At 45.6% G+C, this 22,887-nt stretch overlaps 1 protein-coding gene across 5 annotated transcripts in view; it reads left to right on the top strand.

Annotated features, from left to right (window-relative positions):
* The window catches only part of CFAP74 (cilia and flagella associated protein 74), a 261,484-nt gene that overhangs the window by 83,683 nt on the left and 154,914 nt on the right, over window positions 1–22,887 (top strand). For all 5 annotated transcript variants that reach the window (XM_068240650.1, XM_068240652.1, XM_068240653.1 and 2 more), the window contains exons 14-16: window positions 9,388–9,506; window positions 17,156–17,222; window positions 22,725–22,814. In XM_068240650.1, the coding sequence (XP_068096751.1) occupies window positions 9,388–9,506; window positions 17,156–17,222; window positions 22,725–22,814 (276 nt within the window). The remainder of the gene's footprint in view (window positions 1–9,387; window positions 9,507–17,155; window positions 17,223–22,724; window positions 22,815–22,887) is intronic.

The following is a 22,887-nucleotide window of genomic DNA, read 5'->3' as shown; positions in this document are numbered from 1 at the left end:
TTCTAGACACTTCAACGATTCCCTCTCTGCTGTCGAGTGATCTGCACGCCGTCCGCGTTTTCGTATTTGGGTCAGCTTTGCACTTAGGCCAAACACGGGAACGCCACACACACAATACAATCTTACAGCAGCAAGGCACAATCAGGCACTGAACTTGTAACGTAAATTACACTGCAGTCTCTTTCTAGGCTATGAGCTAGTTTAGTACATCAGAAGTCAAACTTATTAAATAAAGATTTAATATTCCAGAAAAAAGTGGAACAATGCAGAAAATAATATATACAAAAGATTTACAAAAACAAAGTAAAAATTACAAAGATAAAAGTTACAAAGATACACAAGACAGTTTGCAGAAATAAAAATGGGAATCAATGTTACCAGCATATAGATCTGAGCGTTGTTGCGAGGAGAACGTGGTTGCTGGTCAGACAGGATAGTCCTAGCGTCTTGCTATCTCCAAAGAACTAGACTCTAAATCCTCCTAGCTAATGTTTTATAGCAAAATTTGTGGCCCGGGGCCACTCAAATGTCCAGGTCCAGGACTAATCCAATTTCCTCAGGTGTGACAGCACATCCTTGCTGGCCAGAGTTTCCTGTTATATATTTGAAGTATATGGACAGTCCCTCTGCTGTAGCGCTGCTGGTTACCACTGCAGTGGAGGGAGTGTCCGTATCACACATATCATTGCTCATACCTTTGATCTCGAAATCATTTGAAGGGGAAAGATCTGGCCTGGTGCCATCCGCCCCTTCAGTGGGCAGTTCATCTGCTGCAGCCTAGCGAACACTGCTGGTTACTCCTGCAGCCGACGGAGTGTCCACATGACCAGCATCATTATGTAGCACAACACATATGATATCAACATTATCAGCCCTACACATATTGTCATCTGGTACATCACATAAAACATCAACATTATCTGTATTACACACTTCGCTATTCAGCACCGCACAAGTGACATCAACAGTTCCTGCATCGATAGTCCGTGCGTCATAAATGATATCCTCAGTTTCTGCATTCTCTGTATCAATATGTCCCACTCCAGGCCTAGGCACTGGAGACTTACTAGGGCTGGCTCCTAGTACACAGTCCTTAACCCCTGGAGACTCACCAGCACCCCCCACTTGCACAGCGTTATCAAACAGTACCTTGCATGAGTCCTGGACTTCTGGTGGGGAGGCAGGCTCCACGAGGGTTGGACTAGGCTCATACCGGGCTACTAATCATCCCAGGCCAGTACCCAGCAAAACGTTGGTGGGGATTTTGTCAGTTATTCCAACTTCTTTCATTCCGCTGCCGGCCCCCCAATCCAGGTGGACCAATGCGGTGGGTATAGCTGGGGTGGCACCCCCAACTCCTTTGACAGCAATCATTTTCCCAGGTATGTACTGCTCAGGGTTCACAAGCTGGGGATGTATGAGAGTCACGGCCGCTCTTGCTTACCTGCTTACTGCTTTACCTGGTTGTACCAGAATCACTATCCTCCGCTACACTCTGTTATTCCTGATAGACCCGCAATTGCGCTACGGCAAATGTTGTATTACTCCTGTTCTGTTGCATTGCTCGTGTTCTGTTGTATTACTCTGTATCATCTTGTCTGTTGTATTATTACTATCTCTATGCCAATCAATGTGCCAAATCCAATTCCGGGCACGGTCCAACCGTGCTTGGCGAAATAAATTCTGATTCTGATTCTGATTCACTTCTGCTCCAGTGTCTCTCAGCCCAGTGGCCTCTAGATTGTAAGCCTTTGGGCAGGGTCCTCCTCCTTTTGTGTCCTACCTGATTATGCACCTCCATTACTGTCCACCCATGCTATGCATTTGAGTGAACCTAACTTGCCTAATCTCCATGCTCCCCTCCAGTGACTGACTAAGCATCAGTGGCGTCCCTACCATAGAGCGCAGGGGGGCGTTGCGCACCGGGTGTCAGACACCCAGGGGGGTGTCGCCACGACCCCCCACAGCAGCACAGCAGGAGGGGGAAGCAGGGCTAGAAGGAGGGGCTGTGGAGGCAGCGGTGAGGAGGGGGGACATATCCCCCCCTCCCTCACCTGGGACCTCTCCTTCTGCCTCTCTCTCCCCCTTCAGAAATTAGCGGGGGCGACAAGTGCAGGGCGGCCGGAGGCGTATGGACAATTACTCACCTGATTTCCGCGTTCCAAGCGTGGAGCACAGCGTCATGACGTCACAGGTCTCCGTCTTCAATGCCGCCCACTGTGCTTCCTGATTAGCGGAAGCACAGTGGGCAGCATTGGAGGCAGAGACCTGTGACGTCATGACGCTTGGATCGCGGAGATTAGGTGAGTAATTCTCTGTACGCCTCCGGCCGCGGCGCACTTGTCGCCGCTAATTTCTGGAGGGGGAGAGAGAGACAGAAGGAGGGGTCCCAGGTGAGGGACCCCTCCACAGCCCCTCCATCTAGCCCTGCTTCCCACTCCTGGGGCACCTACACTGGGGGCAACTATACTAGCTTACTGGGGGCAACTATACTAGCTTACTGGGGGCAACTATACTAGCTTACTGGGGGCAACTATACTAGCTTACTGAGGGCAACTATACTAGCTTACTGGGGGCAACTATACTAGCTTACAGGGGGCAACTATACTAGCTTACTGGGGGCAACTATACTAGCTTACTGGGGGCAACTATACTAGCTTACTGGGGGCAACTATACTAGCTTACTGGGGGCAATTATACTAGCTTACTGGGGGCAACTATACTAGCTTACTGGGGGCAACTATACTAGCCATACTGGGGGCAACTATACGGGGGGCAACTATACTAGCCATACTGGGGGCAACTATACTAGCTTACTGGGGGCAACTATACTAGCCATACTGGGGGCAACTATACTAGCCATACTGGGGGCAACTATACTAGCCATACTGGGGGCAACTATACTAGCCATACTGGGGGCAACTATACTGTCTGGGGCAACTATACTAGCTATACTGGCTGGGGCAACTATATTAGCTATACTGGGGGCAGCTATCCTGGCTGGGGGCAACTATACTAGCTATACTGTCTGGGGGCAATTATACTAACTACTGTCTGGGGGCAACTATACTAGCTATACTGTCTGGGGGCAACTATACTAGCTATACTGTCTGGGCGCAACTATACTAGCTATACTGTCTGGGGGCAACTATACTAGCTATACTGGCTGGGGGCGACCATACTAGCTATACTGTGGGTAACTATACTGGGTAAACTATACTAACTTCATTGGGGGCAACTATACTAGCTATACTGTGGGCAACTGTAATAACTATACTGGGGGCAACTATACTAGCTATAAGGGGGCAACTATATTACCTACACTAAGGGCAACTATACTAGCTATATTGGGGGCAACTATACAAGCTATACTGGGGCAATGGCAGCGCCATTCTCCAAGCACCCCTAAAGCAACCCCCAGCGTGAACTGACTTTCGGCGTCATTTCACTGACAGCAGTAGCCCACAGCTGCGGCAGAGCAGGGCTACAGTAAAATGGCGTCTGAAGCCCTGCTCTGGAGACTTCACGCGCCGCAGGTTATAGCCACACCCACTTTTTTTTGGGGGGGGGGTTGTCTTTTAAGACCCAGCACCGGGTGTCAAATGCCCTAGGTACGCCACTGCTAAGCATTACCTTGTACTTATACTGTGCTGTGTGATCTGGTTTTCTTGTATTCCAGTATTGTCATATTGTTGTTTGTCACCCCTAAATATTGTCTGTAACCTAAATTAATGTCCAGCGCTGCGTAATATGTTGGCGCTTTATAAATACAATAAATAATAATAATAATAAAAGTGGCAACTGTACCCCCAACCGTGACGAGCTGCAGATTCTCTGCATAGCTAGTGGCATTCCTGGTAACACACAAAACAGTTTTGACTTCACTGGGGTTTGGGGCCTCACTGGATTTTTGGGCCTCCCTCTTCCTCTCTGGACAGGTCACACTGATATGACCCACCTTGTCACAAACAAAGCATTTCCGGGTGTCAGTGGTTGGTGGCTTGAATCCTCCTCTGGGTGACGGGTGAAGCAGGTTTAGCAATCTGTTCTCCCCTCCAGCTGAATGTAGTAGTCCTCTGGGACTCGGATGCTCGATGGGCTGTGTAGGAATATGCAATTTTCGTGGCCTCATCCTCAGTCTTTGGCTCTCGGTCCAGTATAAAGAACCAGACCTCAGCAGGACAAGTGTGTATTAACTGGTCCTTTATCATCAGTTCCTGCAGGGCATCAAAGGTTTTGACAGCCAGTCATTTTAGCCACTGGTGGAAGGCAGTGCGCAGGTTGCAAGCATGATCCAGGTAACTGTTGTTAGGATCTCGCTGCACCGTCCTGAAACGTTTGCGATACACCTCTGGCGTGAGGTGATACCGCGTAATGATGGCTTGCCTAATTGCCTCAAAGTCCGCTTCTTCCTCCTGGGGGAGACTCACAAACGCCTCCAGGGCCTTGCCTCTCAGCCCTGGTGTATGGTATCTTGCCCACTGCTCTCGGGGCACCCAATACTGACGACAAGTCCTTTCACACCCCTGTCAGAAAGTGTCTATGTCAGAGCCCTTGTCCATAGCAGGGAACTTATCCAGGGGGATTCTGTGGACTCGCTCACCTTCGTGTTCTGCGGGTCCAGCAGACTGATTCTGCTGCTGAAGTTTAGCCAGCTCCAGCTGGTGTTGACGCTCAGCACTTTCCCTCTCGGCCTGGTGTCGCTGTGCAGCTTGTTCCCTCTCGGCCTGGAGTCTTTCCCTCTCGGCCTGGTGTCGCCGTTCAGCTCTTCCCTCCTCTGCCTGTTGATGCAGTAGAATCAGCTTTAGGCGCAGTTCTGGATCAGCCAAGTTCAGTAGCTGTAGGTCAGCTTCCAGAGATGTAATCTCCGTGTTCGGTGGATCATCCAGGACATCATCTCCACTTGCATCCTGTGGCGATTCTTCCTCCGATGTGTTGTGAGCTGCATCTGCTGGTGTTGGAGCACGGGCTTGCTCTGCCTCATCATACTCCTCGAGGGCACAAACTAACTGCTCCTTAGTCTGGCCTCTCACCGTCTCGATGCCTCTGTGCTCACACAGATTGAGTAGCATATATCTGCTTTGTCTTGCATAGCTGGATGCTTTCTGAGCCATCGTATTGCCAAATAAGAAGAAAAAAGGGGGGAGGGGAAGCAAAATGCCAAGTGTGTAGCTTTGTGTAAAAAAAGTATATAGATTCTGCACTGAGTAGACTTCTGTAGACTAGTCGCTTCTAACAGCTTCCAGCCTTTAGTACTCAGAATAGAGAGCTAAACTGCGTACTAATGTACTAAACGATCCCACCGCTGCCAGCCAAATATGTCAGGAACCGGCCCCGCGGCACGCCTGCAGTTACGGTTCCCGACTGCGGGTTTGCCCAGATCAAGCGGGGAGCAGCCTTATTCAAGCTACCACAAGGCTGTCGCCCCTCAAAGCACTTCTCACTGCCACCACTAGCTGCTGCTAGACACTTCAACGATTCCCACTCTGCTGTCGAGTGATTCGTTTTCGTATTTGGGTCAGCTTTGCGCTTAGGCCACACACGGGAACGCCACACACAATACAATCGTACAGTAGCAAGGCACAATCAGGCACTGGGTCAGCTTTGCGCTTAGGCCACACACGGGAACGCCACACACAATACAATCGTACAGTAGCAAGGCACAATCAGGCACTGAACTTGTAACGTAAATTACACTGCAGTCTCTTTCTAGGCTATGAGCTAGTTTAGTACATCAGAAGTCAAACTTATTAAATAAAGATTTAATATTCCAGAAAAAAAAGTGGAACAATGCAGAAAATAATATATACAAAAGATTTACAAAAACAAAGTAGAAATTACAAAGATAAAAGTTACAAAGATACATCGACTAGATCTACTTGAACCTCTTCAAGTCTGAGATCTAGCTCTAGACCTCTGTAAATTCATTGACTATTCGGCACGGGCTGTAATCCTTGGCCCTACGCATCTATTAAGGCACTATGCACTCTTTACTAGTTGTGTTGATGTTATTAGTTTGGCATATTCCCACTTTACGTGGGTGATTGTTGTTTCTTTATAAATATATTAAAATTAGAGCTTCAAGTACTAACTCAGTTGAAGGTGCTTATTCCACCTGATTTAGAACTGTTCTATAATACATTATTTCTGAGTTGCTATACAGTAAATAGCTGTTTTGTTTTCCAATTCATGGTCCAACTAAAGAATTATTGAAAATGAATGATACTCATTACCTTTATTTTAGATTTGTAAACTGTGAAAAATTTCAATAAAAATCAATTGAAAAAAAAAAAAGTTACAAAGATACACAACAAGACAGTTTGCAGAAATAAAAGTGGGAATCAACGTTATCAGCCTATAGATCTGAGCGTTGTTGTAAGGAGAACGTGGTTGCTGGTCAGACCAGGATAGTCCTAGCATCTTGCTATCTCCAAAGAACTACGACTAGCTAATGTTTTATAGAAAAATTTGTGGCCCGGGGCTACTCAAATGTCCAGGTCCAGGAATAATCCAATTTCCTCAGGTGTGACAGCACATCCTTGCTGGCCAGAGTTTCCTGTTAGCCTTTGAAGTTCCCAGACTCAGTTAGTCAGGATTGTATATTTGGTCAACAGGTAGCTGTTTACATGAATACAAAGTTCAAAGCAATGCAACACCTTTTCAGGATGCAGGACAAAAGAGGGGGTCATTATCTAATTACCTCTTTCCTTGCTGGGGCCACAGGTTACAGGTGACAAACACATCGGTCACAGTATTTCCTAGCAGATCAAAGGTAAAAACATGGCTGCTATTGGCCTAATTAGCCATCTCCTAATTAGAGGCTAGGTAGACCGTTCTTAATTGAATCTCTAGGTTCATTTGCCTATCCAAAGTAATTGATCTATTCAATGCAGACAATGGTAGCTCTTCCTGCTGGCCACTGAATGCAGAGTTATTTTACATTTACATAAGGAACTCCATGAAGCCAGCTGCCAGACTGGCATACATACACCTCTGAAAGATACACAGCAGATAGAAAAGTCAAAAATATGGCTTCCACGAGATACAATATGGCTGCTATGTTCTGCATATTACCGTACATATCATCATCACCACATAGATCCTCACACCTTGTGCCTCTGTACCCCCTCTGTGCCTCCGTTTGTACCCCCTGTGCCTCCATTTGCCTCTGTCCCTGCTCTCTGCCTCTGTTTTACCCCCTCCCCCCCCCGCATTGTGTCTCTGTACCCCCTCTGTGCCTCCATGTGTAGCCTCCTGTGCCTCTGTCCCCGCTCTCTGTCTCGGTTTGTACCCCCCCATGCCTCCGCTTTGCCCCCTCTACTGGCCTCTGTTCCCTCTGGACTCACCTTCCAGCCTGAGTCCATCACTGTCTGTCCTCCGCTCTTCGCCTCCTGCTCTCTATAGCTGTATACAGCACCACTAGATGCAACATTGCATCACTTCCTGTATGTCATGTGACATACAGGAACCTGTTTGTCAGATAACATACGGGAAGCAAAACAATGCATCTAGTGGTGCTGTACGCAGCTATAGGGAGCAGGAGGTGAAGAGCGGAGAACAGACAGTGTTGGACTCAGGCTGGAAGAGGGGACAGGCACGGGGGAGGGGGCAAAGCGGAGGCATGAGGGGGGGGGGGGGTAAAACCGAGGCAGAGAGCAGGGACAGAGGCATATGGAGGCACAGGGGGTACAAACGGAGGCACAAAGGGGGAACAGAGGCACAAGAGGTACAAACAGAGGCACAAGAGGTACAAAAATAGGCATGTGGGTACAAACGGAGGTACAGAGGCACAGGGGGTACAAACTGAGGCACAGGGTGTAGAAATAGAGGCACAGGGGGTACAAAAGAGGCACGGGGGTACAAACGGGCACAGAGGGAGTACAGAAGCACAGGGTACAAATGGAGGCACAGAGGGGTTACAAGAAGAGACACAGGGGGTACAAACAGCGCTTGAAGTAAGGCAAAGGGGGCAAGGCCGCAGAGTGCCACGGGGGCTCCCTTTACCTGGCAGCCAAACAGAGATGTCTGCAAAGCCCACCGCCCGAATACCGATGCTGCCTGTCACTGTCGCTGTCTGTGTCCCACCACCTGTGTGGTCTGGTCTGCCTGGGTGCGGTTGGAGTGGCTGTGCGGCCGTGCGGGCAGTGAAGTAACCAAACCTGCTGGCAGAGGGAGACATGATCTATATACATACCTCCTCCAAGTGGTTCGGTTCCAGCATCTGTCCCCTCCAAACGGTTCGGTTCGATGAACTGAACCATTTGGAGGAGACAGACACTGGAACCGAACCGCTCGGAGGAGACAAACGCTGGAACCGAACCGGAGGTATGTATATAGATTCTGTCTCTCCCTCTGCCAGCAGGTTTTGTTACTTCACTGCCCGCACGGCCGCACAGCCACCCCACCTGCACCAGGCAGCCAGTGCAGAGTGCCAGACGGGGCTCCTCTAGCAGAATGGCGATAACCTGTGTCTTTTCCCTCCACTCTTCCTCTTCATAATTTCAGCTACTGTAAAGGGGCCTTGGGAAGCATTGGGGTACTGCTTATGGAAGGGGGGAGTTGAAGGGGGCCCCTTGCTTATGCTTGCCCCAGGGCCCCTTAACAAACGGGCACAAACCCAGCACTAACCAACCATACCACTTTTGTGTCCGTACGCTGTTGTAGGGGCTGCTGGGTGAACTTTTGACCTTTAAAAAAACCTTTAATATCTCAAAAACGATAGCAGATAGAATGGTAATTTTTGCAGCACAAATGGGGACAAGCCCAGCGCTAACCAACCATACCACTTTCGTGTCTGTGCGCTGTTGTAGGGAGGCTGGGTGAACTTTTGACCTTTATAAAAACTTTTATCTCGAAAACGATAACAGGTAGAGCGCTGATTTTTACAGCACAAACGTGCAAAAACCCAGCACTAACCAACTATACCACTTTCGTGTCCATGCGCTGTTGTAGGGGGGCTGGGTGATGTCATCATCTGGAAAAAATAATTGCTATTAACTTCAAAACAAAAGCTGCACAAATCTTTATTTTTGTGGCACAAATGGGCACAAACGTAGCACTAACCAAAATTTTTATTTGTGCTGATTGTAGGGGTGCCAACTTTACACAGCCTAGTATACGTTTTAGTACAAATCTACTATAAGCAAAAGGATCTGCCAAGGAGATAATTCAGGAGCATCAGTGATTTGTGTAACTTCCTATCTGCAAAAAGCTGGCAGCATCTAAAAGCAAAATAGCAGGAGCCCAAAGACCCTAAACTTATTTAGAAAGCATAGACCTTTATCTGCATTTTGAATCTTGTATACTGTAAATATTGAAATGCCCCTTTGTGAATTTGTACTCAAAGCCATCCACTGAAATGTTACTGTGTTTTAATCTAAAATTTAGGACCTTCAAGTGGGAAAGACTTACAAGAAAAAAGTCACTTTGACCAATGCATCATATACAATTAATTTCTGTAAGCTGGTCGGAGTGAGTGATTGTCTGAAGGACTTCATCAACATTGAGTAAGTAATTAATCACTCAAACATACTGTATCTCCAATACAGGGCAAGGGGTAAGACATTGTAGGGCTTGGGGTAAGATGCTATTACTGGCTCTCCTCCAAATCATCCCTCCGCTGTAGGTAAACTTGAGAGTGGCTATAGGATAGGAGAAAATATGTGGCCCAAGAAGCTTGTAGCATCAAAAGTGGACAGGGTCATAACAGATTGGGAACGTGAAACGATGAGCATTTCTTAGAGGTACATGACCAAAGGTTACATGTTGTAGCTGCTTAATGTGCAACATTTACCATGCCCATACAATATGCCTCCTATATTACTGGGCCACAAACAAGCATCGCTGCCCCTCATATTACAAGTGTGAAGAATGATGCTGTACCAGAGTGGAGATACCCCATTCTAATACCGCATGATATATGAAACTTTGACCTGAGGAGCAGGCCTGTCCTGTGAAACACGTTGTGGTTGTGTGTGATAAACTAGTGTGAACTACACTGTTGCCTTCTCTTTGGAGGTGGTAAGTCCACTATCCTTCCTCCGTTATAGTTATTTCTTGGCACCTCCTAATATCAGCCATTACCTTTCCCCAATGGTCCCCCCAGTATTGCCACATATTGCATCCTAATAGCCAGAACTGTGATACTCCTCCATGACATTTGTGTTAATTTGCATTTGGTAATGTTAGTAAGGATCCATGCCCAGAGCTTTTAGATTCTTAGCTGAAGTTGATTAGTTAAGCCCTTTGTAGCCAGATGGCTGAGGATTGTAGCCTGTCCTAATATCATACACAGCCCGGTATTCTATGTGCAGCTTGCCAATCCCTCCTTCTCATATTCTAAACTGTCATTGGCACCAAGGAAAGTGTCCTAATTACTCTAGTCTGGATTTACTATTTTACTGCAAACCCCTGATTAGTTATTCAATGACTAGGGCTGCCTGAATTTAATGATGTGATTACTTGAATCAGTGAAGTATCCCCATATTGGCCATATTCAGGCTGTTTTTAAAACAAGCTTCTAAATAAGGGTTACTACAGATCACATACAAATATATAATTTTCTTCTAGCAGCCTTTGCCAGTGACAGTGATCTGATTATTGGGAAGTACAAGGCATTTTGTTTATTAACGGTTTCATCCCCATCAGAGGAAAATGCATTGAGGTGTCTCTTGTGGCAGTTTTTTCTAGGTTTGGAAAAACTGGGTAGCAGGAAAAAATTGCGACGGCAGCTAGTGGACGAAAAGGGCGCCGCCATAGACTCTAATGCATTTATCGTTAATATGGCGCCCAAAGCAGAAAGAAGGGCGCCCATTAAATATTGTTAACAACATTACAACATTAAAGAGGAACTGTAAGCTGAAACATTACTCACTGCCAGCAGGTAGCCTGTGTCCAGTTTATAGGGGAAAACCTGGAAATTTCATATATTAAATCTATAATTTTGCTGCTATTTCAGCTTGAAGGTGGAAGCCCCGCCCACTTCATGGCCAGGTCCGCGGGTGTATATTAATTAGCCTGCTGCGCAGCCTTCTGGGTAGTGAGGTGCAGAAACGTCACAAGAAGCTCCCTTTGCAGTTAAAAAAATGAAAAGCTGCGTCTCTCCCTGTTACCAAGGCAGCTGAGCTGTCTGTATTCAGAGACGCTGTGAGGAGAAGCTGTCGAGACTCGGGAGCACTGCTTTAGCAGAGGAGTACACAGTGCTATAAATTAAAGCTTTTTTTTATGCCGTCTAGTTGTGGCCAGCTCCATCCCTTTCCCCTCCTCAGCGCTGCTCATTCATTAGAAGATTGCCTTCACGAGGCTGACTTTAGCTGCTATCTGCTGCTAGAGTGTAAAGGTCGCAGGAAGACCTCTCATACTTATCAACCTTCCACGGGTCAGTAACTGGGATCAGAGCTGCCCTGCTAAAGCTCAGACAGAAAACGGAATCACTCGCAGCTCATTTTTACATCCGTGGGTTTACAGCCAGGATTTTCACAACCACTACACACTGGCTGGCAACTTAAAACTTTGGATCAACATACACTGTACACGTACGCGCACACTGTATACACACACACACACACCGTACAAACACTATACACACATACTATACACACTGTATATACACACACACACACACTGTACAAACACTATACACATACACACACACACACACACACTATACACACTGTATACACACACACACACACTGTATACACACACACACACACTGTATACACACACACACTGTATACACACACACTGTACAAACACTATACACACTGTATATATATACACACACACACACCCTGTACAAACACTATACACACACACACACACACTATACACACTGTATACACACACACACACACACTGTATACACACACACTGTACAAACACTATACACACACTAAACACACTGTATACACACACACACTGTACAAACACTATACACACACTGTATACAGACACACTATACACACACACTGTACACACTGTATACACACACACACACACACACTGTACAAACACTATACACACACACACACACTATACACACTGTATACACACACACACTGTATACACACACACACACTGTATAGACACACACACTGTATACACACACACACACACACACACTAAACACACTGTATACACACACACACACACACTGTACAAACACTATACACACACTGTATACAGACACACTATACACACACACTGTACACACTGTATATATACACACACACACACACACATTGTACAAACACTATACACACATGCTCACACACTATACACACTGTATACACACACACACATGCTGTATACACACACACACTGTACAAACACTATACACACGCACACTGTATACGCACACACACTGTACAAACACTATACACATACACACACTGTATACAAAAATTGCGGGAATGTAAGCAGTTTATCAATCAAAGTGATCTGACTGGCCATTTTTGGCTCCACCCCCTTTAGTGAATTTGAACCCCAGTCACCCAATGACCGACTGTAGCAAGTTTGAAGCCTCTGCCATTAACAGTGTAAGAATGGCAGCAGTTTAAATATTCCCCTTGAAAATCAATAGGTGAATTTTGATTGGCTGTTTGCTCCACCCACTTTCTTGAATCTTAATCGCATTCACCCAGTGACCAAGTGTGTCAAGTTTGAAAACCCTGCGATTAACAGTATAAAAATGGCTGCAGTTTACATTTTCCCATCTAAAATGAATGGCTGAAATTTGATTGGCTGTTCTATGCTCCGCCCACTTTTCCTGGATTTGTAACCTCGGTCACCAAGTGACCAACTTTGCCAAATGTGGGGAATCTGCCTTGATTACTGTGAGAATGGCAGCCTTTTACCTTTTTTTTCCATTGACATGAATGGGTAAAATCTGATTGGCTGTTTGTAGCTCCGCCCAGGTGGGCAGGGGGGACGCAAGACCCCCAGAACATATCATCCCAGGGAGTAAGGAATCTGTATACCAAGTTTCGTTCAAATTGGTCAATGCATTTTTGCGTGATCCCGGCACATACGAATATACAGTATATATATATATATATATATATATATATTAGATGACAGATATGTAGATAAAAACAATACAATGACAGCTGATAAACTGTACACAGACGATGTTACTTGTGTACAAAAGCGAATGTGTATTATCTCTATACACATGCTTATTACACTTCCTAGGCTTCTTCAAATGGCGTCAGTTAGATAGATAAGGGGAAAGAGTCCGTTACAACCTACACTCTGTGGGCGTGTTTTCAACTGCTGGAATAAAGGGAAAAAAACTTGCTATTTGCGCCAGTAGTAAAAATGAATCCACCCATTCTGCATTTGACAATTGTACAGCACCTCGCTGTCAGGGTAAGTAGATTTATTTGTCACTTCTTCTTATTTATGATTCAATTACACATAAACCTCTCACATTTTAAAAGAACATTTTTTCTCCTTACAGTTCCTCTTTAAAGTTTTTGAAATATGTTATTGTTTTAGAAACTTGCAACATTATAGTTTTTGACATATTATTTCGTTTTTTATGTACAGACTTTACGTTATTAAATATATTATCGTCTCTATGTGTGTAAGAGTGTTAGTACAGGGGGAGTGGTTAGGGTCAGTCACCACCAGGGGAGGTGACGTCATGTGCAGACCCGATCCTCCCCATAGAGAAGACCGGGGCTGTGCTAGGAGGCTGCGCTGATCGCTGGAGCCAGGCTGGGCACTATATAAGAGGGGCGATTCTGGGCAATTGGGGTGCTGGCCACATGTACTAGATAGCCTAGTGCTAGCTCACATCATATTTATCCATAGCAACACATAGTTTTATAGCGGCGGACTCCTGAGGCCAGCAAAAACCCCAGAAGCAGCATGCCCTTTTTTTCCTGGCGCCCTTTTTTCATGCACCCAAAAACTGTGTATGCTTATCAATAATCCTTATGAGGGGAATTCACCTCACTTTTTTCCTGGTGGTACTAAGGACTCTGTCAGTAAGTGGAATCCAGGTACATTACTATTTCCATAGCAGCAGAGGCAGGCACTATAGAACCTAGGAGTGGAAAAGGGCTGCAGTTACCATAAAAGGGAACCTAAAGTGAAAAGCATACGGAAGCTGCCATCTTCATTCTCTAACAATGCCTATTGCGTGACTTCGATTCTGATGCCTCTAATTCTTTAACCACCCTGACGTTCTATTAAGATCGCCAGGGTGGCTGCGGGAGGGTTTTTTTTTAATTAAAAAAAAACTATTTCATGCAGCCAACTGAAAGTTGGCTGCATGAAAGCCCTCTAGAGGGCGCCAACTGAAAGTTGGCTGCATGAAAGCCCACTAGAGGGCGCTCCGGATGCGTTCTTCTGATCGCCTCCGGCGGCCAGAAGTAACACGGAAGGCCGCAATGAGCGGCCTTCCGTGTTTCGCTTACCTCGTCGCCGGGGTGACGGGCGGAGTGACGTCATGGACGTCAGCCGACGTCCTGACGTCAGCCGCCTCCGATCCAGCCCTTAGCGCTGGCCGGAACTATTTGTTCCGGCTGCGCAGGGCTCGGGCGGCTGGGGGGACCCTCTTTCGCCGCTGCTCGCAGCGGATCGCCGCAGAGTGGCGGCGATCAGGCAGCACACACGGCTGGCAAAGTGCCGGCTGCGTGTGCTGCTTTTTATTTGATCAAAATCGGCCCAGCAGGGCCTGAGCGGCACCCTCTGGCGGTAATGGACGAGCTGAGCTCGTCCATACCGCTAAGGTGGTTAAAGGGATCCTAAAGCCAAGTAAAGAAAAAGGGTTTCACTTACCTGGGGCTTCTATCATCCCCCTGCAGCCGTCCTGTGCCTGCGCCGGTCCTAAACAATCTTCCATTCCCGCGCCGTGGCTTAGTTTAGTTTCTGCCAACTGGGAGTGGCCAGGGCCACGCATATCCTTGCTTGTGTTCCTCTCTGCAAGAGCGTCCTGCGCAGGCATAGCATGAGAAAGCCTTGTACTGCGGCTGCACAGGATTTTCTTGCGGACTGGAACACGAACAAGGGTGCGCGTGGCACTGGCCACGCAGGCGCAGTGGCCCGTCAACTCACAGTCTATAGAAACAAAACTAAGCCGCGGCCGGGGAACGGAAAATCGTTTAGGACCGGCGCAAGCACAGGAAGGCTGCAGGGGGCTGGTAGAAGCCCCAGGTAAGTGAAACCCTTTTTCTTCACTTGGCTTTAGGATCCCTTTAAGCTACTGGCTCAAAATGAACATGCAGATCAAACTGTTTGACCCTGGTCTGACTCTACTATCTGCATACTTATTGCAGGTGTAAATGCAGCTAAAGCCAAAAGCTCAGCTCAGAAGTGAGCAGCCTCCTTATTCCTCTCACTTAAAGGGAAACCGGAACTGAGTGTAGTATTGAACGTGCCATAAAGTATCACTGACTTAAAGGACGTCCAAGGTAAAAATAACTGATGAGTTAAACAATTGTACAATTGTATCTGTCCTCCTTCTCCTATAAAATTACTTTTAAGCTATCCCACAGTTTTATTTTAGGTTTAGTTTTTTAATTTTTACTGTTTCATTTTCTCTGCTCAATTACACCTTTATTGAACTATGCCAGAGCTCAAATCTATGAATTATTGACCCTTTTAATCTCTTTTCTGCTTTAGAAGCCATTTACAGACAGGCAAGTGTTTTATGGCTGTAATTACTAATCAGTGAGGGTTATGCTATAGTCTGACCCGGTCTCGACCCGGACAGAAACTGTCACTTGCATACCTGATGTTTAACTCTTTCAGGCAAAGAAAGAAAAAAAGGAACACAGCCTAGTTATTTATGTGCTTGGCATTGTACATACACATGTCTATCTCATCATGTCATATTTCACCTCAGTTTAAGTCTGACTCTACTGTTGACATGCATGTTGCAAGTGCTGACGCAGTAACTACTGGAGTCAAATTATCAACTAGACATTGTAGCAAATGGCATTTTTAAAAGAAATAAAGATGGCTGCTTCTGCATTTCTCACACTTCAGGATTCCTTCAAGTTTTTTTTATTTAGCTGGGATATTAACTCTTGACTGGCAGCAGTTCGTGTTCCTTGTCACTCGTGTGTGTGTGTGTGTGTGTGTGTGTGTGTGTGTGTGTGTGTGTGTGTGTGTGTGTGTGTGTGTGTGTGTGTGTGTGTGTGTGTGTGTGTGTGTGTTAATTAGTGTTTCAGAAGGATGTGTTTCATTGTGTTTTCATTTGAGGAATGCAGTCACTAGAAGTGTGAAGTGGAAAAAAGCAAACTTACTCCTCCAGTGGTCTAAAAAGGGATATATTAATAACAGTGTAGACAAATGGGGCAACTGGTCCCCTTGTCCTTCGGTTCAGGAGGGCCTACCCATGCACCCATTTTTAACAATATGGTGTAGAACAGCCAAATGCTATATGATTTAATTAGCATTGCATTAGTATATGAATATCTTTTATGTGGCAGCTGTAGTAGAGAAAAGACTTGCCAAATTGGTTATTGGTGGGGATTAACCTCTATTCAGAAACTTGGATTCTCCCATTATCTCCCCCCCCCCCCCCCCCCCCGCCCTCATTAAGATGAATGAAAAAAAACCTGTCAGAACTAGAGGAAGATGTACTAATAGTTCTAGCTAGCTTGCAAAGGTATTACAGATTATCTGGCAGATCAGGAAACACTTGTACACACTTGGAATAGGTGCCCAAATCTCGAATGATCATTTGGGTGATTGTTCAGATCTTTAGGTGTTAAGCAGTATCAGAGCTCTAGAACTGTTTTGCAAGCAAATGCTATGGATGAATACCAGGCATCATTTTTGCTTGCCATATTCATCTTTTTTCACTATTGAGTCACTTTGAATGTCTGAAGATTGGGCTGCATTGCTTGAGTGTATGGCTTCAGAAGTAGATAAAAACCTTTAGCTTCTGCAGCAGCTGTAACGTGACTCGAGAACATTAACTCTTCAGATTATTTAATCTGATTCACCAAAAAGTATGATGACAGCCTCCAGGGAAGGCAGACAGCAGATTCTACAGTCATGCCTACAAGAGTGAAATGACACTGCACACTAGCAAAATAATGTTATCTATGTATAGCACATAGTTGAAGTAGGATCAAGTAAAAAGAAATAAATAAGTTCAGGCTTGCTGTAAACTACTTACTTTTGTTTTGTACAGATTTGACCCACCTGGGCAGATGTCTGCTGGAATGTCCTGTGAGATGATAGTTATATTCAAACCAATGGTAAGAAGATATAGTTCATGTTTTAGTACATATCTTAAGGTAGCCATTAAATCTGCCACAGATTGACACACCAACACAGCAGCCAATTTTAATTTTGATTGATTTCCAGCTGAAGTTGATTGACAATATAGATCAGACAGGCGTGTTTTTGTGGTCGAAAGGGGACGGGGGTGTGGTGTTATATATACCCAGGGCATATATGCCATAGAGCTGGTGAAGAGCTGGGGGTTCTCAGAGCAGGATCATCCATCAGGCAACCTAGGCAGGTGCTTGGGGGCTAGTGGGTGTCAAGGGGCCCACCTGCCACCTTCCTTGACTTATCTTTACTTCAACTTGCTAAAAGGGCCACAAGGGGGTTCCAAATCTACTACCTTGCATAGGGCCCCATAACGTATGAATCCATCGCTGCACCCTTGCAAATGGTGCTCCCCCGGGGCCCCTGCAGCAGTGTTAGAGCACGCTTCCACTCACCTGTGTGGCTGGTGTGCTTTCTCATGTGTGCTTCTGTGATCTCCCGGTGCCGTACCCCATGACCTGGCGGTATGTTCCTATTCAGTTAACGCCAATGGAGTGTGAGTTCGCTCCGTTGCGTAGAGCTTGGGGGAGTCCTGGGTGGGCCCGTCGCTGGTTCTGGGGTAGTGTGGGTATTATTGATTTCCAATAGATTTCATGCTGAAATCCATTCATAACTATTGTGCAATGTTTGGCAATAATAGAGCTCTCTCTGATCATGTCAGTAATCTTTTGGGCACATTGGGTGAGTCTGCCAGTGTTTGGCAGGCTTTAGATATAAAACATTGGTACTGCATAACATAGCTTAGTGTATGACGTTCAGAAGTCGGATGAAAGCAGGGCCTGCTCTGCTCTTTGTATATTATAATGAGTGTGACAGGGAGAGGGCCACAGGAGTCACAGCCACTCTATAGGGCTGCTATATCATACAGAGGAAATGATAACAGGACTTGTTGCCCAAAGTAGTCAATCAGGTTTCCGCTGTTGAATGAAACAAAAACAGATTTATCTCCTTGGACACCGGCAACACCTTTGCTCCTGTTTTATTTGCATCCGTCTTGATAAATAAAAGCAGTTACGTTTTATCGTTACCAAATAATTATGACGACGATAGACGATATAGATAGATATAGATAGATAGATAGATAGATAGATAGATAGATAGATAGATATATCTGTTAAACCAGGAACAAAGCACAGCTGCATAGCGTTGTATTGTAGCAGCAACAATCCCTGCTTTTTAGCAGTAGATCTTCTGCTGTAGGAGAAGATTGTTGGTGCTACAATACAAATCTGTTAATAGATTTATTGATCTGTTGCTGCTGGTGTGACATAGTGCTACTCCATTAGGTAACATTAGCAGTAACTGTACTAGAGTTTTACAAGAGATAACTCAATAACAATTATGAGTAAAGATTCTGATTATAATAATATTACCATAGCTCAGCACTCACTATTTTTTTCCTGCATATGAATAGGAAAGTAATTTAAATTGAACCTTTTTTTCCACTTTTAGCAAGCCAGCCCAGATTTACCAAACAGAAACTGGTAAGATTTTACAACGGGCAATTATTGACTTAGGCTCGGTTCCCATCTGCAGCTGCAGTAGCCAGACCAGGTACAGCTAGCGGGAGCGGACAGTGTAGTGTTCACTCCGATGGTCCGCTGTGGTCTGCCTGGAGACCGGGGCAGATACGTTACCTCTGTAGGCTATATGGGGAATGCATCTGCCTGTCCTGTGGATAATCGCAGGCGGTACAGAAGTGTGGTCCGCTTACTGACAAGTGTGAGTGGCTTCTATAAAACAGGATCCATTCGCTGTCACTTCTGCAATGTGGTAGAATGGACAAAAAATTGTCCGTTTACCGCTCAAGTGGGAACACAGCCTGAGGCCTCATTCACAGTGGTGCGTTGCGGTGATACAGCTGCTTTGTTATGCTACTTACCACATTGCAATGATCCACCTATGTGATGTTCACAGTGCAGCTTTAGCAATGCAGTATAACATGTTGTTGTATGATAAAGCACTGCATGCAGTAAGTTACTGCTAAACGCGAGCATTAACAGGTACAGTGATGCATACATTTAATTGACTGTATGTTTCACTGTATTCGACACAACACAGCCATAAGGTGGCCACACACGAGACAATAAAATGATCCAATTTTACAGTAATTCGATAAAAACGTATGGATTGTGTGGTGTGTGTTGGATTGTTAATTTATTAATATACACACCCTAGCAATTTTCTCTGAGTTTCCAATCATTTTTATCATAATTGAGGAAAAAATTCATCATAGGTGTGTGGTACATTGGTCATATTTTTGAAATGTTGCAATCAGTCAGAAAAATTGATTGCAATTGTTAAATTGAACAGATATTTAAAAAATTGTATGGTGTGTGGCCACCTATAGCCCTGAGCACAATACACATTTCCACTGTGAACTTAGCCTAAAGGTGGCCACACACCATACATTTTTTTAAATATCTGTTCAATTTAAGAATTGCAATCAATTTTTCTGACTGATTGTAACATTTCAAAAATATGACCAATGTACCACACACCTATGTTCAATTTTTTCTTCAATTATAATAAAAATGATTGGAAACTCAGAGAAAATTGCTAGGGTGTGTATATTAATAAATTGACAATCCAACACACACCATACAATCTTTAGTAGAAAATGAAGAGAAATATCTGGCATTCCAGATTGATTTAAATGGAAAAAAATGGAAATCTGATCGGATTTTTCAGTCGAATGAAAAAAAAGCTTTCGATTTTTCGAGAGATATGATCGTTTTTAGCGAATTACTGTAAAATCGGATTATTTTATTGTATTGTGTGTGGCCACCTTAAGGCTGGGTTCTCACATACAATGTGTACAGTTCCGTTCCAATCCTGCCTGATCAGTTCGCATCAGTTTTCTATTAGTTCTCTTCCTGTAACTGATAGAAAACTGATACAAAACTATTGCAAACTGACAGTACAGGACTGGAAAGTAACTGTACACATATTGTATGTGTGAACCCAGTCTAAGTAATGTATAAATTATGTATAAATATTGTAAAAATAAGCAATTGTATTTATTAAGTTATAGTCAGCAATGCTCATCTTTAGGTAATAGAACAACAGGTGCATGAATGGTTAACAACTGAAAGCTGCAGAAGGCCACCATCTGGTGGCCAGTAGACGCACATGACAGTCTAGGGCTCTAGGCAATTCCACCAGCAGGTGTAGCTGCAAGTAGCAAGTTTCCAGACATCATCAAGCAAAGTCGTTGCTTTGTTGCTGGGATTCGGTACTCCTTACAAGATGTGCACACATACAGCTTAACCACCCTGGCGTTCTGATAAGATCGCCAGGGAGGCTGCGGGAGGGTTTTTTTTAAATTAAAAAAAAACTATTTCATGCAGCCAACTGAAAGTTGGCTGCATGAAAGCCCACTAGAGGGCGCTCCGGAGGCGTTCTTCCGATCGCCTCCGGCGCCCAGAATAAACAAGGAAGGCCGCAATGAGCGGCCTTCCTTGTTTTGCTTACACCGTCGCCATAGCGACGAGCGGAGTGACGTCATGGACGTCAGCCGACGTCCTGACGTCAGACGCCTCCGATCCAGCCCTTAGCGCTGGCCGGAACTTTTTGTTCCGGCTGCGCAGGGCTCAGGCGGCTGGGGGGACCCTCTTTCGCCGCTGCTCGCGGCGAATCGCCGCAGAGCGGCGGCGATCGGGCAGCACACGCGGCTGGCAAAGTGCCGGCTGCGTGTGCTGCACTTTATTTGGCGCAAATCGGCCCAGCAGGGCCTGAGCGGCAGCCTCCGGCGGTGATGGACGAGCTGAGCTCGTCCATACCGCCCAGAGGAACTCCAGTGAAAATAATGTAATAAAAAAAAAACTCTCTCACTGTGAGGCAGCAGCCCACGCCAAATGACACGAGGAGTGTAGGCTCTCGTATCTCCCTCGGCTGGTGTAACACGGTGGCCTCTGCAGGACAAACTTGTGGACGCGTTTCATCAAATTACAATTTAAAACAGCTATTTCCCACAATGCAACAAGGCTCACAGACAGGAAACTGCCACGAGTACCACGGTCCTCAGAGTTTGTTGTGGGAGGGGTTTCACCACAATATCAGTCATACAGCACCCCCTGATGGTCTGTTTGTGAAAAGGAATAGATTTCTCATGTAAAAGGGGGTATCAGCTAATGATTGGGATAAAGTTCAATTCTTGGTCGGAGTTTCTCTTTAAGGTGATGCATGTCACATATACTGGCAGGTAAGAGAGTGGAATACCTTATTTTTAATGTTTTACTATTCTGAGGCATGTATGAAATGTCTGTGGAAGACTTTGTATTCATTTAAAGGGGTTCTGTGGGGGTTTCTAAAGAGAAAAACTGCCACTTACCTTGGGCTTCTATGAGCCCCATGCAGCGGTAATGTCCCACGACGTCCTGCTCCCATCCGCCGTTCCCCGCAGCCGGCACCGGGCTATTATTCGTCTGACATACAGACGAATAATGCGCGTTGCCGTGCCTCCGCTCGCGTCATCTGAGGCTTACTGCGCAGGCGCAGTACAACGGAGCATTGTACTGCGCTTGCGCAGTAAGCTTCCGATGACGCAGGCGGAAGCGAGCGGGTGCGAGGCCACTCTAGCGCAGCCGCAGTTGGATCCCATGCCGCTTAGACCGGCGGCTGGCGGTGGAGAACCGCAGATGGGAGGAGGACGGCGTGGGACATTACCGCTGCACGGGCTGATAGAAGCCCAAGGTAAGTGTCCGCTTTTCTCTTCCACAACCCCCCACAGAACCCCTTTAATACCAGCCAGAGAAGAGACTTGCTTTGCTGATCGGCTATTTGCAATTGGCACTGTTATTAGCCTGAGGAAGCGGGCTTAGACTCGTGAAATGCGTTTTTTTTCAAAAAATGTTTGATTTCATCTTGTTTTTAATCCAACTTTATTCACACTGGGGCGCCTCTTTACCCAAATTGTCCTTTATGTATCCCAACACACCTTATTGCAGGGGTCTAGACAGACCATACATGGTGTAAATCATAGTAATAATCTGTCACTTTTACCAAGGAGAGCAACCACACCCAGGTCCGGCTGGACCACCCCGAGGGGAGTCGGGTTTGTTGTCTCCACCTGCGTCTTGTGGTTGGTTGCCCCTCTGCAACTAGCCTTTGTGAGTAGTACAATTACTTTACCTGTTGATATCCCATATATGAAAACATATTGCGCTATTGGGCTCCCGTTATTTTGTCTCATGTGTCTTTTTCTCTAGGGTGCTCAGACACCCCTACAACTCTACTGTGTGTACAGTAATCTTAATCAATCGTTCATAAAAAAAAAAAATATTGAATGGTACTACACTGACAATGTCTGATCTTTTTTCCAAAGTATGTACAGTCCTCTAGCCTGTGTGTAGTCTTGTCATCTGTGGTTTGATTACTAGTACTTCTGGATCATTTATTGTGTCTCCAAAAATTGAATTTTTCAGATTGATGAAGATCTGGAAGGGGAAGTGAGCTTCTTGGCACAGACGGGTCCTTTTTCCATTCCTGTAAAATGTTCAACAAAAAAGTGTGAGGTAAGGTAAAGATGGATACACTCCTGAACTGGCATTGGCCTGTCTGGAATGGGTAGCAGTGTGCAACTAGGGC

This window comes from Hyperolius riggenbachi, chromosome 6 (assembly GCF_040937935.1).
Source record: "Hyperolius riggenbachi isolate aHypRig1 chromosome 6, aHypRig1.pri, whole genome shotgun sequence".
Taxonomy (NCBI): Eukaryota; Metazoa; Chordata; class Amphibia; order Anura; family Hyperoliidae; genus Hyperolius; species Hyperolius riggenbachi.
The sequence above is the reverse complement of the archived record's forward strand: the minus strand, read 5'-3'. Positions and strand labels throughout refer to the sequence as shown.